Genomic DNA, 18,285 nt, shown 5'->3' with positions numbered 1-18,285 from the left:
AGGTCCCCTTGACAGTAGCCAGTCTTAGGGAGACAGTAGGGGAACAACCGGGCCGATACCCAGAGGGCACCCCACGTGGTCTTCCTAGACTGGGGCTCCCTGTGCCTTCCTCTAGTCAGCAGCCAGCTCGGGTCCTGGGATGCTGCCCTGCCGTCAGCATCGACACTTGCTACCTTAGGGAAGGACCAGAAGGCTCAGCGGGTCTAAGCCCAATGAGGTTGGCTTAGAGGCTCTCCTTTTCCTGGCTCTGCTTGGAACAAGCTCCATGACAGCTCTGAGCTCTGTTGTATGGCTCAGGGGTTTCTGGGCTGTGGTCTTCTTCTGCCTTGTTTCTCAGCCAATCCAATCCTATCCGTCAAGAGTTATTTAATTTTCTGGTCAAAAGATAACATTCTTACTGCACATCATTAAAAAAAAAAAGACCCTACTACTTTAGTCACTTCATGCCAGTTTTGTAATGAGAAAGACAACTGTGCTCAAAGACCTTGACACAACTGTTATCACTATACCTCCTTTGTTTATCGGGTCATTCATGCAATTACTATGTTTATGGAATATTTTCCATCCAAAAATATTTTTCTCGGCATTCCGGTCATGGCTCAGTGGTTAATGAATCTGACTAGGAACCATGAGGTTGCAGGTTTGATCCCTGGCCTTGCTCAGTGGGTTAAGGATCCGGCGTTGCTGTGAGCTGTGGTGTAGGTCGCAGATGCTGTTTGGATCCCGCGTTGCTGTGGCCCTGGTGTAGGCCAGTGGCTACAGCTCCGATTAGACCCCTAGCCTGGGAACCCCAATAGGCCAAGGGAGCGGCCCTAGAAAAGGCAAAAAGACAAACAAACAAAAAATATTTTTCTCTACCATGCTGTCCATAAAATAAAGGTATTTAGGCTTCTACAAAACATAGGTTTGTTACAAAATATTAACAATAATATTATTAATAATTACTATTATTATTATTATTAACAAAAACAATGATACTAAAAAAAACTGGTTAATTTTCCACTAGGATCCTAAGAAATTCGATAACTACGTCTGATTATACTTTTTACTTTTCTGTTGGAAGTTGTGCCTCTAAATGTAAACCTCACCGTAAGCAAACATCCTGGTTTAACTGACAGTTACCACAAGATGGTGCTGAGAAGTTAGTTACCTAAAGGTTAGAAGGACAGAACAATCCTTTTAAAGAGTAGAATAATCTTCAGATTTACCTCAAGTCAGATTTCCTTAAACTAGTCCGGATCAAGTAGAAATCTCATTTGCACTTAACATCCTTTTGCCAAAAATGTCTTTTAAAATGTCAGTTTATTTGGGTTCAATTCTCAACATTCATTTTATCTCTGAGTTTGAAGTTTAAATGACTAGCTTTGAAAAGCTGACTTTTCATAGTGTGGGAGTTAATATACCGAATCTCCGTGGGGGAGGTGCTTTCAAGCAGATTATTCAAAGGGGCACATGTTTACTAGGAAACTCCACGTATCCAGTATTCCCAGGCTGAGAAGAATCAGCAAGAGCAGCCCACTCCTTCCCAAGCATTTAAATTCAAATGAGGCCATTCATTACCTGAACTGTATAGGAAATCCAGTCTCAGTCGAGAAAAAAAAAAAAAAAAAAAAAAAAGCCTGTCCAATCTCCAGTTTCTTACAGTTCTTCAACACTGAATTTATTAAGCACCTTTAATGCCCAACAGCCAACACAAAGAGCTGAGGGCGTTCCAAAGGAAGCCGAAGAATTCTCATCACCATCGCTACCCATGGATAAGCAAGCCCTTGGTGTGAAATAGCTGGCGTTTTCTCACACCAAAAGGTAGAGTACACTTGGATGGCTGCGAGAGAGACCAGGGACAGAGGGGTTGTCCTAAGGGATCCAACCCTTCTCTGGCCCACATGCTCTCATTTGTACTAACAACACCATTGCTCAGAAGCAATAAAGAAAGCTAAAAAAACCCAAAAAACCAACCATTAGGGTTTGTTCCACTACTTTCAATATATACATTAAGAGATGCTATTGTAATTAAAGGCAAACTTCAAAGACAGAGGCTGAATTTATTTCAACTTTCTGGATCACATCCGCACAGTCTACATCATGCTATAATGTGCAAATCAAAGCCTCACGCCTGATCAGAAAGAAGACAGAACTGGAGTCAGAAACCCTGGATCCTGGTCCCAGACTAGCAGCATCTCGACATGTGACCCTGAGCAAGACAGAGAACCTAATCTTTGAGTCCACTCATGGGCGAAATGAAGGGTCTGCACTCACATAACTTCCCAAGGTCCTTCTAGTTCTGAATTTACATGATTCTGCATTTTAAAATACCCTAAATATAACAGCTTAGAGGCCTGTGCTGAAGTTCTGTTGGATGCCCCGTTCTTTTTCTTTTTTCAGTAGGGCAGAAATATTGGACTCCCTTCTGAGGCCAGGGGCTGGCTGCCTCAGTAACAGTACAGGTTCTGGTGCCACACAGCCTGGTTCTGAATCCCAACTCTGCCCCTTTCTAGCTGTGTTGACCTTGGCCAGCCTCTCTGTGCCTCAACTGCCATGGTTATGAGATGAACAACCGTATAGACAGAATAGGTCTGTTGTGAAGATTAGAAGAGATTATACCTGCACAGTACTTGGAAGACGGCAGGCATATAATCAGAAACTTAGTAAGAGTTAGTCTTTGGTTTATTATTACTAATTACTAGTATTTTAAAAAAATAGTATGATAGTATATTTATTAGAGCAAGAGATGAGATTTGTTAAACATCTGGATTAAAATGGTGAGAAGGGAGTTCCTGTCGTGGCTCAGGGGTTAACAAATCTGACTAGAAACCATGAGGTTGCGGGTTCGATCCCTGGCCTTGCTCACTGGGTTAAGGATCCAGCGTCACTGGGTTAAGGATCCAGCGTTGCCGTGAGCTGTGGTGTAGGTTGCAGACGCGGCTCGGATCCTGCGTTGCTGTGGCTCTGGTGTAGGCCGGCGGCTACAGCTCCGATTCGACCCCTAGCCTGGGAACCTCCATATGCCGTGGGAGCGGTCCTAGAAAAGGAAAAAAGACAAATAAAATAAAATAAAATAAAATGGTGAGAGGGTTTTCTTTCAGTTTTTCGGCACTAATGCACTGTTGGGAATAACAGCAATAGTACTTGAATTTGGGGAAAGATAAATCTCATACATTTTAATGCCTTGATCCATGTGTTAACATTCAAAGGGACTCCACGATTTTAGAAAGATGAATCTAACCTTGAAGAGTCATTTCACTAAATATACCATATGGTCTATTTAAAAATAAATACAGGAGTACCGTTGTGGCTCAGCCATAATGAACCCGACTAACATCCATGAGGATGTGGGTTCAATCCCTGGCCTTGCTCAGTGGGTTAAGGTGTTGCCGTGACCTGTGGTGTAGGTCACAGATACAGCTCAGATCCGGTGTTGCTGTGGCTGTGGTGTAGGGTGGCGGCTGCAGCTCTGATTCGACCCTAGCCTGGGAACTTCTATATGCCACGGGTGTGCTTCTAAAAAGAGAAAAACAAAAATAAAACATAAATACATATATATATAAAATATATATAAATGTATTGTTAAGTAAATCTTCTATACAAACACTCATGAATAACCTACCACAGTGCTTTCCCCACTTTCAACACTAAGAATCTTTCACTCATTCCTCTTACTGACTCCATGATGAAATGGTTTTACCTACGGAACCAAATTATGCTCCCATCTTAATGGTCACATGCATCCCTATCAATAACACATCCAAATCCAATGTTCTCTCCCTAATTTTCAAGAAAAAATCAAGGGCATTCTGAGGCAGTCTTACTCAGGAAATGGGTTCCGTTAAACCAACTGAAAGGTTAAGAATACAAACTCCAGGGACTCCAGGCTGGAATCAGCGATGCATGTGCTCTGTGAGGTGACAAGACATGGCTCACAGCCCCTAAGAGCTGAGAATTTCAGAGAACAGAAAGGTAGAGCCGTAATACTACTGTGGGAAAGGAAGAGGGGGCGAGAGGATGATACGGAGCAGAGAGAATTTTGAAAAGGATGGAAGGTGCAAAAGCTCTCCCTCATCTTATTCCCAAATCCTGCCACCTCTAGATTTCCCTCCCAAGAACACAGGAGTATAGTTTGTCCTTTGGGCTAAGGAACTATCTCTAGGAATTTTGTTTGTTTGTTTTTGCTTTTCAGGGCCGCACTCACAGCATATGGAGGATCCCAGGCTAGGGGTCTTATTGGAGCTGTTTCCCAGGCTAGGGGTCTTATTGGAGCTGTAGCTGCCGGCCTGCAACACAGCCACAGCAACGTCAAATCTGAGCTGAGTCTGTGACCTACACTATGGCTCATGGCAACGCCGGATCCTTAACCCACTGAGCGAGGCCAGGGATCGAACCCGAGTCCTCATGGACAGTAGTTGGATTCACCACAACGGGAACTCCCAGGAAGCTTATTTATAAGTGCAATTATGTTCTCTGTCAGAGATGCGCTCAATCCGCTAGAAGGCATCAATTGGTTGCTTAACAGGAAAAGGGGCCTAAGGGAAAGGAGAATAAGACAAATGCGCTAATAACTTTGAACCTGAGGAACAGGTTCAAAGACAACCTGGTGGGTAAAGCAGCCATCTGACATTATGGTCTGGGAGCCCTTCTTCACAAAGCAGTCAGGGTGCTTGGACCAGCTGGTCAACCAGAAGTGGGGCTGCCACAGCCATTTTCATAAATTGAAGCCACAAACTGATCTGGGCACCATCACTGCATTTGCAAACATGCCTGCTGGACAGAAGCCACATAATCAGCAGCAGGAAGAGTCATCCTTACACAGAGAGGGGCAGACATGTCTTTACCTTGTCACTGTAGTAGAATCTTAATAGTCAAATAAACCTTATTCAGTAAGAAAGGCACAGTCCATGAGTTCCTATTGTGGCTCAGCAGGTAACCAACCTGAACGTGACTAATATCCATAAGGAGGCAGGTTGGCTCCCTGGCCCCGCTCAGTGGGTTGAGGATCTGGTGTTGCTGTGAGCTGTGGTATAGGTCAGAGACGTGGCTCGAATCCTGGGTCACTGTAGCTGTGGTGTAGGCCGGCAGCTCCAGCTCTGATTGGACCCCTAGCCCGGGAACTTCCATTTGCTGCAAGTGAGGCCCTTTAAACCAAAAAAAAAGAAGAGTCTAGAACTTTCATCCATTAAGTCAAAAAAGTTGTTATGAACACACGACTTTTTTTTCTTTTATTTTTGGCTGCCCCACAACATATGGAGTTGCCTGGCCAGAGATCAGATCCAAGCCACAGTTGCAACCTACACCACAGCTGCGGCAATGGTGGATCCTTAACCCAGTGTGCTGGGCCTGAGATCGAACCTGTGTCCCAGTGCTGCAGAGATGCCAATCCCATTGTGCCAAAGCGGGAACTCCTGAACACATGATTTTTTTTTTTAATATAATGATTTTTATTTTTTCCATTATAGCTGGTGTACAGTGTCCTGTCAATTTTCTACTGTACAGCAAGGTGACCCAGTTACACATACTTTTTTCTCACATTATCATGCTCCATCACAAGTGACTAGATATACTTCCCAGTGCTAATATATAGCACAAATGAACTTTTCCACAGAAAAGAAAATCATGGACATGGAGAATACATGATTTTAAAAGGATTCCCTTGGAGGGTAGTTGATTCCAGACCTTAAAGCAGGAATAATCAATATAGGGCTAGAACATCCTGTTGTAACCACAAAGCAAGGGTATTTCAAGGAAATGTCAGGGACAGTTCTTTAAGGACAAAGGAATTGGGCAAAAGGAGCTCCCAGGTCCCCAGTGAAGCAATGTGGCCCATTGACAAAGAAGACACTGATCTTGGTTAGATCTGAGAAAGGCCTGGAGTTCAAAACAGTGTTCAAAGGAGAGAATGGGGTAAAGTACATCAAAAGGAAGTGGTCATAGAGACAAAACAAGACACATGGAATACCTGTAGTGATTTTAACAAGTTGGTAAGTGCCATTAAAATATAGGTGCTCTGCAATGGAATACTACTCAGCCATAAAAAAGAACAAAAGAATACCATTTGCCGCAACACAGAGGGAACTAGAGACTCTCAGACTAAGTGAAGTAAGTCAGAAAGAGAAAGACAAATACCATGTAATATCACTTTTATCTGGAATCTAATATATGGCACAAATGAACCTTTCCACGGAAAAGAAACTCATGGACTTGGAGAATAGACTTGTGGTTGCCAAGGGGGAGGGAATAGGATGAACTGGGAATCTGGGGTTAATAGATGCAAACTATTGCCTTTGGAATGGATAAGCAATGAGATCCTGCTGTACAGTGCTGAGAACCACATCTAGTCACTTATGATGGAGCATGATGGAAGATAATGTAAGAAAAAAGAATGTATATATGTATGTGTGACTGAGTCACTTTGCTGTACAGTAGAAAATTGAAAAAACACTGTAAACCAGCTATAATGGAAAAAATAAAACTCATTGACAAAAAAATATCCGTGCCTTGGTGTTCTCTTGTGACACAATGGGTTAAAGATCCAGCCTTGTCACTGCAGCGGCTTGGATCACTGCTGTGGTGTGGGCTTGATCCCTGGCCTGGGAACTTTCACATGCCATGGGCACAGCCAAAATATAAAAAATACAGGTGCTTTGTATGTCTGATACAGTGTATAAATACATGCTTGTTTTTGTACTATTTATGCTACAAGAAAGACAGTTGAGAAAACCAAGAGAGGATCCCAAGATAAGGAAGAACTGAGAGCACAGGTGGTGACAAAAATATTAGGATGAAAGGAGGGTCCATCATTGATGGTCACACTTAATGGTCAAGCAGAGAGAGGATCCAGACATAGGATCCGAGATGGGATCAGGCAAATGGCATTTAGTAAAGTCCATCCCTCATCTCCTGGGGGAGAAAGCTCCCGAATGCCCAACTAATTGCAAGAAAATATTCAAAGGGCATACATCAGCTTTTAATAATGTTACCAGACGAGGCCAATACATCATGATGACAGGACAATGGGTTATATCACACTGGCCAAGCGAGACATGGAAATAAATCATTTCTGGGTGATGGGGGTGGGGACGGGATGGTAAATAAAAACCTACCTGAAAGCCATCTACAGAAAAACTGCAAGTTCTGGATGACTTCATATACCAAGTGCAGCCTAATGTCTGGTGGCCAAGGTCAGACTCACATTAGGAGAAGAACCCCAACAGGTACCATGTTCTGACTGACAAGTGATTGGCCAGAAACCAGGACTGTAACCTCGGCGGGTCCGAGGAGGTATTCTGTTTCTGGCAATCTTGTGAACTCTGGGTAGGTGTCAAATTATTACAGCCCTAGATGAGTCAACATCAGTGAATAAATAACGAAAAAATGAGTGAAACTCGTAGTGCAGACCTTTTAGAAGAGGGTTACGTGTGCTAAGTCTGTAATAATGTTATCTGGGCATTTTATTTGTGTTTGAAGATATACGAGGTGTTCAAAATATCAGTCTACCAAATTAAGTTACTTAACAGAATGCGGTTTTATAATTAATGTTTAAAACACTTAACAGCTGCTTAATATGTCAAGTAGCAAACAACAGGCAAAAAGTATTTTTCTCTGTGCCTTAAAGATCTCTAGGCAGGACAAAAAATTTAGTAGGGGTAACTTGTTGGCAAGGCCCTCACTCCTTCAAGTGGCTCCTTTTCTTGTACAGGCTTAAATATTCCAAATAAAACCACAAAAGGAAAACATGCCACATGTACATTTTAAGCCTGAAACACCAAATAGGCATAGTCACTGTCACTTGGTGATGAGCTAATAGACACTTTAGCTTTTCCTTTGACGGTCTTTCTGAATTTTTGTGGTTGAACCCAAGCTCATGCGCGTGGCTGATGCACAGTGAGGCCAAACAAAAGGAAATGTCAGCGTCTGGAGCAGAAAAGGGCGCATCACAGGGTCAGGCAATGAGAACGGGTGGCTTGTGCTCAAAAGACTGGACCCCTCCAATGGCTTTCAGACAGGCGTTTTAAAAACAGTGTGAGGGGGAGGTCCTGTTGTGGCTCAAGGGGGTTAAGAGCAAGACTAGTATCCATGAGGATGCGGGTTCCATCCCTAGCCTCGCTCAGTGGGTTAAAGGATCCGGCGTGGCTGTGGCTGTGGGGTAGGGGTCCAATTCGACCCCTAGCCCGGGAACTTCTGCATGCTGTGGGTGCAGCCCTAAAAAGACAATAAATACATAACAATACAGTGTGAGGGGAGAGGGTCCGAGGATGCACAATCAGCTTGGATTGGCTGGGGGCGAGGTAACGAGGTGGGGGATGTTTGGGGAATCTCAGGCTTCTGCTCCTGACCTGCCTGGGAGTAAGTGATTGTGGTCAGGGTGCAGTCACCATCCTCCACTTGGGCCAGGGTTTTAGTTTCTCCAGGACAACTCAAAGATTGTTATCTATGTCCCTTCAGGAGGCGCTCAGAGGCCTCTGAGGACTGTCCTATCATTTACAACTGGAGCCCCTTCTTTGGAACTGGGGCAAGGCCTAAGGAGACCGAAGCCATTTTTTTGTTTCCTACCAACAAGAATGGGGAACACGGAGAAGCTTTTGTATCCAGGAAGTTTGCTCAGGGCCCCGCCCCGTTTCCACCCCCTTTCCTTTGAAACGCCTCAGTCTTGAGGGGGAACAGGTACAGGACAAGAAAGGGAATCCAGTTTTAAACAGAGAGGTTAATCATCAACTTGACAGAGAAATTGCTTTCAGGGGGACTGAGTTTCAAATTTTGCAGTGTTTTCCACCATGAAAATATTTTTATTTTATTTTATTTTGTCTTTCGTCATTTTAGGGCCACTCCCTCGGCATATGGAGGTTCCCAGGCTAGGGGTCTAATCGGAGCTGTAGCCACCAGCCTACGCCAGAGCCACAGCAAAGCGGGATCCGAGCCGCGTCTGTGACCTACACCACAGCTCATGGCAACGCCGGATCCTTAACCCACTGAGCAAGGCCAGGAATCGAACCCACAACCTCATGGTTCCTAGTTAGACTCATTAACCACTGAGCCATGACGGGAACTGCCCCAAAATATTTTTATTTTAAATAAGGAAAAGATACTACAGGTTTCTTTGAAAAAGAGCACAAGACCACCTATTATGAAGTTGAGCCTTTAGTCAGGCAGAATTTACGTCAGGATTCCCTGTGGGGCTGCTGTGTTCACAAAGGCTGGAGTCTGGGCTTAAGAACCAGCAGCTGAAGGGACCCATAGAGTAATGACGGGCAGGCCAGGGGCCTGGAGTCAGAAATCAAGTGAAAGGGCAAGGTGGGCAGGAAAAGGGAAAAAGCAGACACAAGTAGGAAGCAAGGGCGAGAACCCAGGGCATCTGAATGAGGTTGTTAATCCCAAAGCACTAAGAGAGGGGACAGAAGACAAGCTGGCAGGGCCAGGGGTGAACTTTGCAGATGGAGGCAGGCCTGCAGGCTGGGGCAGGAGGATGGCAGTGCCTGGGCACTGGGTAGAATCTTCCTGCCTGGCTCCTGATCTATCATCACAACTTCAGACGGGCTTAATTGCCACTCAGGGAATAACAACTCTGTACCAGTAACGCAGCTGTACCTGTGGCCAGGATGTAAGGGCCGAGGATGCATTTGTTCATGTTCAGCATCCTTTCTAATCATGCAGTGAGGGCAAGCCCACTGTACATATTAAAGGGTTCTCCTACCCAGTTTTCAAATGTGTCAGGCCCCACAGAGCAGAATATCAGCCTGGTGTAAGTGAATGCATTCTAAACCACAGCAGGAAAGATTTTGACAGAAAAACTTTGCTATTATTTTCTTGCCTTTTTCTTTTTTCTTTCTTTTTTTTTTCTTTTTCTTTTTTTTTTTTTTTACTTTTCAGGGCCACATATGCAACTTCCTGGCTAGGGGTTGAATCAAAGCTACAGCTGCTGGCCTACACCACAGCAACAGCAAGGCAGGATCCAAGCCGAATCTGCGACCTACAACACAGCTCATAGCAACGCCTGATCCTTAACCCACTGAGCGAGGCCAGGGGTCGAACGTGCATCCTCATGACCCTAGTTGGGTTTGTTAACCACTGAGCCACGAAGGGAACTCCCGGGGGGAAAACACTTTAGATGAGCCTGAGACTTTTTAGCTCCCTATCAAGGAGCAGCCAGAGAGCAAGTTTAGAACAAAGAAATGTGAAGGCGATTCTCTCAGGGAACACTGTTTCAGTGAAGACTGCTTTTTCAAGATCCTACTTTAAAGATCCTGCTTCAGGTCAGAGCAAGTGAATGACAATTAGTAGCCCTCAAGCCTCTGCGAAATTCTATTGGACATTTTTAGAACAAGACGTCATCAGGAAGGCGTTTAGCGCATCATTTCTTTATAAGCTGTTTAACATTAAGAGCCCAGGTGGCCACTTCAGGAAATCAGCTGAAGCTTATACAGACACTCAGGAGCACAGCCACAGATTTGCAGATTAGCACCTTGATGCATGCATATGATAATCACTAATGGCCTGGTTTAGCAGGTCCCGAAGTGTTAAGTGATCATTCCAAGCACTGGAAAGCATTTGACCAAGTCTGCTGGGCAACACCCTGGATAACAGTCCTCAGAATGAGCACCTGTGCACAAAAAATCTTTTAGAAAACCTGCTGAAATAAGGATACGCTAGCCACACATGAAGCGGTAGCCAGAGAAGCAGGTTTTTTTCCCCAGTTGTTCTAAATTACTAGAGTAAAAAGAAATCACAGAATAGGCACCTCTATTTGGCCTGTATTTCCAGCAACTATCATCTCCCAAAAGAAATCTCCTAAGTACAGATGGGGTAGGGGAATCAAATTATTTGACATAATCAAAACTCTTCTTGAATACGCCAGTAATGCAATGAATTATATAAAAATCGTCTCCTTTGGAGGGAACGAAAGCCAGGAAGAAGTTAATATAAACCTCTAGACGGAAGACTCTGCCAGGAAAATGACTCTAGTGATATAAACACAAGGCAGATGTTCTAAAAGAAATTTAAAATTTAATTAGACATGAAGTCTTCCAGCCATTACCTGTGTGTGTGCAAGACAACAGCCACAAACTGTATTTTTAGAATCATTTTTGTTAACATCTAAAAATCACATTTCTTCCAGGCCAAGAAGGTAAAAAACGATTTGTGAACTGGCAGAAATTAAGACATCAAACAATTGCTTTAAAACATTGAATGTTTCTTGATTAGACTAGTTGAAATCAACTTCTAAGTTTGTTCTTTATCCTAACGGTACAAGTTCTATTGAACAAAAGTTCAAAAGATTTTTTTTTACACTGAATTTTATTAATCTATGCTAAGAATTGAGCCAAACTGATTTTAAGAGGATCAAAATCAAAATTAAGATCATTAAAGCTGCTTATTTGATACATTTTGGCTATATTTTTAAAGCATAGATCATAACTCAAGAATATGGTAGCTCCTTACTATTAGAATCTTAGAAATTTCAATTAAAAATTTCCCCTTAATATATTCACAGGCATTTCATTCATTTTCTGGTTTTCTATTTTGAAATGGATTAAAAAACCATTTTTTTTCAAGTTCAAGGATTTTTTATGTGACAACTAACTTTTCTACCAGCAAATTTAGAACAACTCAACCTTGAAAAGTTCTTCAGATGAGTTAAAAAAACTTGAGATCTCTCCTAAAATTGAAATTGTAGTTTTATTTAAATTTACTTCCTAGACTTGTAATTGTATTTTTCTTCCCACCTTAGTGCGTGAATGCAATATATCATTCTTGGTATGTTTTTCCGGTCATACACATCTGTTGTTTCTGGGTAAAATATCTGGAAAACAAAAAGGAAAAATGCGTTTATTATGAGTTATTTTTCACAATTATTTTACCTCTCTGCAATGACCCTACTTTGTCCTCACTGTTTTGAGTTTATTTAGATGACAAGGAACCTCTCAGTTTGCCTCATTTTGTTCCCCATGTGGACCAATCACTGCATCTGGTCTCTGGGCTGACAGCGCCTCCTAGTGGCGTAGGAGAATGAGGGTACACAAGCAGCTCCAGGCAGGCTTTGTCCACAGGGCTGGGTGTCAGTTTGCTTCACAAGGCGTGAGATTGGACAGGCTTTGCTTTTTGTATCAGAGTCAGACCAGAGGTCTCCTGGCCTGAGAAGAGTATCCTTTATTTTATTTTATTACATTAAGAACTTGATTATACAGTTATGTGAACATTTGTACACACACACATACATATGTATTACTTTAAGTAGAAAAAATATTCATTTTTACTGAATAAAATCTGGAAATTAGATAAGGAATGAAAGAAAAACACCTATAAGCCTACATTCAGATTGTCACTATTAGCATTTTGGTATATTTTCTTTCAGTCTTTTTTTTTATACCTCTGATTTTTTTGTTTAGGTATGTGTTTAAAAACCAAATTTCCGAGTTCCTGTCGTGGCTCAGTGGTTAACGAATCCAACTAGGAACCATGAAGTTGCAGGTTCAATCCCTGGCCTTGCTCAGTGGGTTAAGGATCTGGCATTGCCGTGAGCTATGATATAGGTTGCAGATGTGGCTTGGATCCCATGTTGCTGTGGCTGTGGTGTAGGCTGACAGCTACAGCTCTGATTAGACCCCTAGCCTGGGAACCTCCATGTGTCGCAGGTGCAGCCCTAAAAGGACAAAAAGACAAAAAAAAAAAAAAAAAAAAAAAAACAACCCACAAAAAACAAAAAAGAAAACAAAAAAACCCCCCAAATTTCATGTATCGTAAACCTGTTTAAAATACTTAATAGAACATGACTTTTTTTCATTCCCTTCCTTTGCCTACAGGAACATTCTTTTGGGGAGTTCCCGTTGTGGCACAGTAGTTGACGAATCCGACTAGGAACCATGAAGTTGCAGGCTTGATCCCTGCCCTTGCTCAGTGAGTTAAGGATCTGGCGTTGCCATGAGCTGTGGTGTAGGCTGCAGATGTGGCTCGGATCCCGAGTTGCTGTGGCTCTGGCAGAGGCCGGCGGCTACAGCTCCGATTAGACCCCTAGCCTGGGAACCTCCATATGCTACGGGAGCAGCCCAAGAAATTGAAAAAAAAAAAAAAAAAAAAAAGAAAAAAGAAAAAAAAGAACATTATTTCTAATGGATGCCTAGGATTCTTTCATATTTTTGAACCATAATTTAACCAGTTCTCCACAGTCGAACATGTTTTGCACCCAATTTTGTCCCTATTATAAGTCACTACAAGAAATATGCCCCCATCTTCCAAACACTCGATTACTTCTTCTGGATAATAATCGATGCATGGAGTTAGCAGGCTGCAAAGTCTGAACACTGAAACTTTTAACTATTAAACCTTTATACTCTTCCTGAGCTTGAAACTAAAAGCCTAATAAGAAACAGATTTCAGAGTGGGGCACCAAAAATGAGTAATTAGGATTGAAGCTTCTAAGATTAAGATAAGCATATTAGCATTACTTGTCTTCAGTAAATATTTTATAAAATTTGACATAAAAAGTAAAATTAAATCATGGGCCATATGGTAGTACTTGATACTCAAGCACAAGTTTCTATGGGACACAGAAAAAAGCTAAGAAAAGAGAAAAGCAAAGTTTCTTGAGATACAAATGTATAGTCACTGAGCACGTAAAGAAATAGCTATAGCCCATGAGATTTCAAAGGTCTTTCCAACTTTCCTGTAACATACTTGCTGTTACAGTACCGAGAAAGGGATTCCCAACCCAGAAGAATGTGACCAGGTATAAAGTTCTACCACGTAAGCAGAGGACAAGGATAACATCCCATCTCTTCTTGAAACAAGAAATTGTTACATTGATATTTCTCCTAGACAATCATTATGAATGTGTCCTCTTTTATTGAGGAGATGGGAACAATTTATGGTTCACCAAAATGTTTTCTTCAGCCCTGTAACCCTTGTGTCTAAACTGATGCTGACCAAAGTATCATACTGATAAATGAAGAAATCACCTAATACATCTAAGTCAATTCAGACCATGGTTGGCCTCTCATTCCTGCAAGGTAATGTATCACTGATTTCATAATAAACATCACTATGAAAATAGAATCTGCTGCATGGATCACTTGTTTGGCTTCAAGTCAAAATAAATGTGGCCCAACACACACCCAGTTGAAGAAGGCTGAAATCAAATCTTTCAGAGTTATGAAATTATGTGAATCTATGTTGCCTTATATAGAAAAACTGTATTTGAATTTCTTCATTAATCTGTTCACCACTCAACCCCTCATTAGAACTTGCTAAAGTGCAGTTTAGAAATATGAATCAGGTATTATAACTATTACCCAGAAAGCAACAGCATTCCACGTTCTCAGCATTTTAGGAGAAGGGCAAGTGGTTTGATTACAAATGGCAAAATAAAATAGATCAACACTGACTACCATAAGGTAAACTGAACTGAGTTAAAACACATATAAGCACAACTGTACTAAAAGTAGGCATTCACAATTTACATTAAAGGGTCCTTTGTTTTTGTTGTGGAGGGTGTCTTTAATTGTAAACCTGAAGTAATAATAAGAACAACACAGGTCTAAATACATCAGTAGCCTATCCCCTTGCTGGACCACTCTTAAATAGTTTCTTTAAAGTAGCTGTACATTCTAAGAAATTCAAAAAAGGAAACTATTGCTACAAATAGAAACCTGATGGTTCTCAAGGGCATTTTGGTTTTTTTATTTTTGTGTCTTTTTAGGGCCGCACCCAAGGCATATGGAGGTTCCCAGGCTAGGGGTTGAATCAGAGCTGTAGCTGCCAGCCTACACCATCGCCACAGCCATGCCAGATCCGAGCTGCGTCCGTGACCTACACCACATCTCACAGCAATGTCGGATCCTTAACCCACCAAGCGAGGCCAGGGATTGAACCTGCGTCCTTACAGATGCTAGTCAGATTCATTTCCACTGAGCCACGATGGGAATTCCAAGGGCATTTTGTTTAATGAAAAAAGTCAATCTCAAAAGGTTATCTACTATATGATTCCATTTTTACAACATTCTCAAAATGACAAAACTATAGCGATGGAGAACATGTGAGGGGACAGGGCTGGGGAAGAGATGCCATATAAAGGCCATCCTCTGCAGTATCTGTATCTTGACTGTGGTGGTGAGCACACAAATCTATTCGTGCATAGAATGAACACACACATACACCAGTGAATGCATGTGAAGAGAGCAGACATTGAATAAAGTCTGTAGTCTGGTTAACATTAGCCCATCAACGTCAATTTAATTCTATACTATAGTTTTGAGATGTCACCACTGGGGGAAGTGGAATGAAGTCTGCACAAAGATGTACTATTTTTGCAACTTCCTGTGATTCTAAAATTATTTCAAAATAAGAAGTTTAAGAAATAGCAGTACCATTTCTATCGCATGTAATTATGTCCTCATTTCCTCTACTTGTCTACGTCTCAGAGGCATAAGGGTGCCTGCTCTTTGAATTGAACAAACTCTGACTATTGGCTGAAAGAGTTTTATTTGGGAGATCTATTTCAGGAGTAAGAACTCTAACCTCCTAGCCATTAAAATTGAAAGTGACCCTATGATTTATAGTAATACTTTATCAAAACAAATTTGTAATGATAAGATATAGGGATACACTACATGTGGATGCAAGAAGACTTGGAATCTCAACTATAAGCAGCAACACAAAAAAAGGGAGGCGGCTCTTCTACCAGCGAACGCTTGTTCTGACCTTGTTTCATTTATACATACTTTTACCTGGCTGCTCTCAGTCTGAGTTCTTGCCGCATATAACTTTATATAGGCCTTTCCATCTTTGGGTTGAGTTCTTGAATTTCTCCTTCCTGCGGCATGAACGACATCGGCTGCTTTAGCATACCCCAGTCTGCTACATTACTTTCCACAATAAGGTGTTTGCATGACCCCTTTGTCTCCCCAGTGCAGACTTACCTTGGGTAGACCAATAGACTCCATCGCTCTCAGCCACTGGACGGTGTTATCTGTGTGTCGAAAGTGAAGGCCCGATTTCTAATGTGAGGATGGTGGGGGGGGAGGGAGAGAAGGGAACAAAAAGTGAGTCCAAAAGTCCTAACTTTTGTCATTAGTAGGATGCTTCCCATTGTGTTTCTCCTAGAATGGTGTTAGGAATGCTCACATGAAACAACTAGAGACACAACAAAGGAGACCAGACTATCTCAGCAACACTCTAGCCACTGGGGATGGACCGTTCCAGTTCCCAGAAGGCACATGCTTGAGGTTATTCTGAACTACAATCTCTAGGGCTGTTCACTGTCTAGCACACCTTAGGATGTTTTACGGGATGTGTGCTGTGCATGAGCATAAACACACACACACACACACACACAGACACATACACACTGTCAAAACTGTGGCAACCATGGCTGAGAGAAGCCTAGTAACTCCAGGAAAAAAAAAAAAAAAACAGGATTTTTAGACAGCTCAATGCCTTTTTATGTGGTTTCTAGTTCTGCCAAGCCATTTTTTTTTTCTGATCACGAATGTAGTATGATTTCTGGAAAAAAAAAAAAAAACCCTAGAAAATATAGAAAAATACAAAGATGAAAACAAAAAATCCCTGGGTTTCAGAGCTAATTTTAGTATTTATTCCTTCTATAATCTAATTCTAATATTGGCCTTGTACAAGAAGTAAACCTTCAGTGGAAATATTTAACAAGAACTTTTTCTACCCAGATGATAAAAATAGGCTGTTTTCCATTCCTTACAGCTTTAATCAGCCAGACATTATTTTCTGCACTATCTATCAATACAGTATTTTTGTTGCTATCTCATGAAACTTTATCAGGTAATGAACCACTGAGAGCTTTAAAATGATCTTATATATTTAGTTAAATGTATAACCTAATGTTATGTGTTTTCTATTTCTTTTTTCTTTTCATTTTTTTTTGTCTAGTTCTAGGGCTGCACTCATGGCATATGGAGGTTCCCAGGCTAGGGCTCCAATAGGAGCTGTAGCCACTGGCCTATACCACAGACACGGCATCACCAGATCCGAGCCAAGTCTGCAACTTACACCACAACTCACGTCAATGCCGGATCCTTAACCCACTGAGCGAGGCCAGGGATCGAACCCCCAACCTGGTGGTTCCTAGTCAGATTCTTTAACCACTGAGCCATGACGGGCACTCCCATTTTTCTTTTTCTTTTTTTTTTTGTTTTTTTGTTTTGTCTTTTTGCCTTTTCTAGGGCCGCTTCCACGGCATATGGAGGTTCCCAGGCAAGGAGTCAAATCAGCTGTAGCCGCCGGCCTACACCACAGCCACAGCAACTCAGGATCCTTAACCCACTGAGCAAGGCCAGGGACTGAACCCGCAAACTCATGGTTCCTAGTCAGATTCATTAACCACTGCACCATGATGGGAACTCCCTATTTTTCATTTTTAATAAATGTATAAAAAAGTAACTACAGCAAGTTTTATCAAATAACTAACATCCAATAGTAGAAAGATCATCACATTCAGAAAATCTAGCTCTTCCCACTTTCTATGACTTCTACAATGTGACAGTTGATTTAATAAAAAGTATTTTGTTGCTGTTAGAAATTATAAAATATAGGAGTTCTAGTTGTGGCTCGGGGTAACAAACCCGACTAGAATCCATGAGAATGCCAGTTTAATCCCTTGCCTCGCTCGGTGGGTTAAGGATCCTGCGTCACCCGTGAGCTGTGGTTTAGGTTGCAGATGTGGCCCAATCCCGCATTGCTTCGGCTGTGGTGTAGGCCAGTGGGTACAGCTCCGATTAGACCCGTAGCCTGGGAACCTCCATATGCCACGCTAGCAGCCCTGGAAAAGGCAAAAGACAAAAAACAAAACAAAACACTGTGCAAAGTAATCATGGTTCCCATTTTTTAGCAGTGAAGAAACCTGGGCCAAAAAGATGCAGTAACTTGTCTCAAGTCAAACAGCTGTAAAGGGTTAGGCTGGGATTCAAGCCTCAGTCTCTCTGGATCTGAAAACCTTTGCTCTGTTAACGCTCCCCGGAGAAGAATACGGGACCTAAGGGCCATAGGATTATTCTTCACAAGGAAGAGATTAGCTAATTACTATGAAATAACTGGGGGGCAGGGGAGGGGATGAGACAATCCCCAATCACATCAGGACAAAGAGGACCCTTGACACCACAAAATAACGAAATGTCCCCCTCTTCCGACAAAGATGGGTAACTTGTTTCCTGACTGTGGACAATCTAGTCCCTATTTAATATCCTCACCGCCTAGATAAAAATGACCAAGACACCAAATTGATTCCACTTCCTGACAACGTAAGTGGTCCCTGCTTCCCTAAATCCTTAGTAGAATCAT

At 42.1% G+C, this 18,285-nt stretch overlaps 1 protein-coding gene across 2 annotated transcripts in view; it reads right to left on the bottom strand.

The window, feature by feature from the left end:
• Positions 1-18,285, bottom strand: part of IQGAP2 (IQ motif containing GTPase activating protein 2) — a 338,812-nt gene that overhangs the window by 143,032 nt on the left and 177,495 nt on the right. For both annotated transcript variants that reach the window (XM_021084462.2, XM_085013875.1), the window contains 2 exons: positions 15,897-15,974; positions 11,709-11,785 (listed from right to left, as the gene is read on the bottom strand). In XM_021084462.2, the coding sequence (XP_020940121.2) occupies positions 11,709-11,785; positions 15,897-15,974 (155 nt within the window). The remainder of the gene's footprint in view (positions 1-11,708; positions 11,786-15,896; positions 15,975-18,285) is intronic.

This window comes from Sus scrofa, chromosome 2 (assembly GCF_054392235.1).
Source record: "Sus scrofa isolate SSC_HxYL_T2T_F1_AM1 chromosome 2, Sscrofa_HxYL_maternal_Yorkshire_Landrace_v2.0, whole genome shotgun sequence".
NCBI lineage: Eukaryota > Metazoa > Chordata > Mammalia > Artiodactyla > Suidae > Sus > Sus scrofa.
This window is presented reverse-complemented; position numbering and strand designations above follow the sequence as displayed.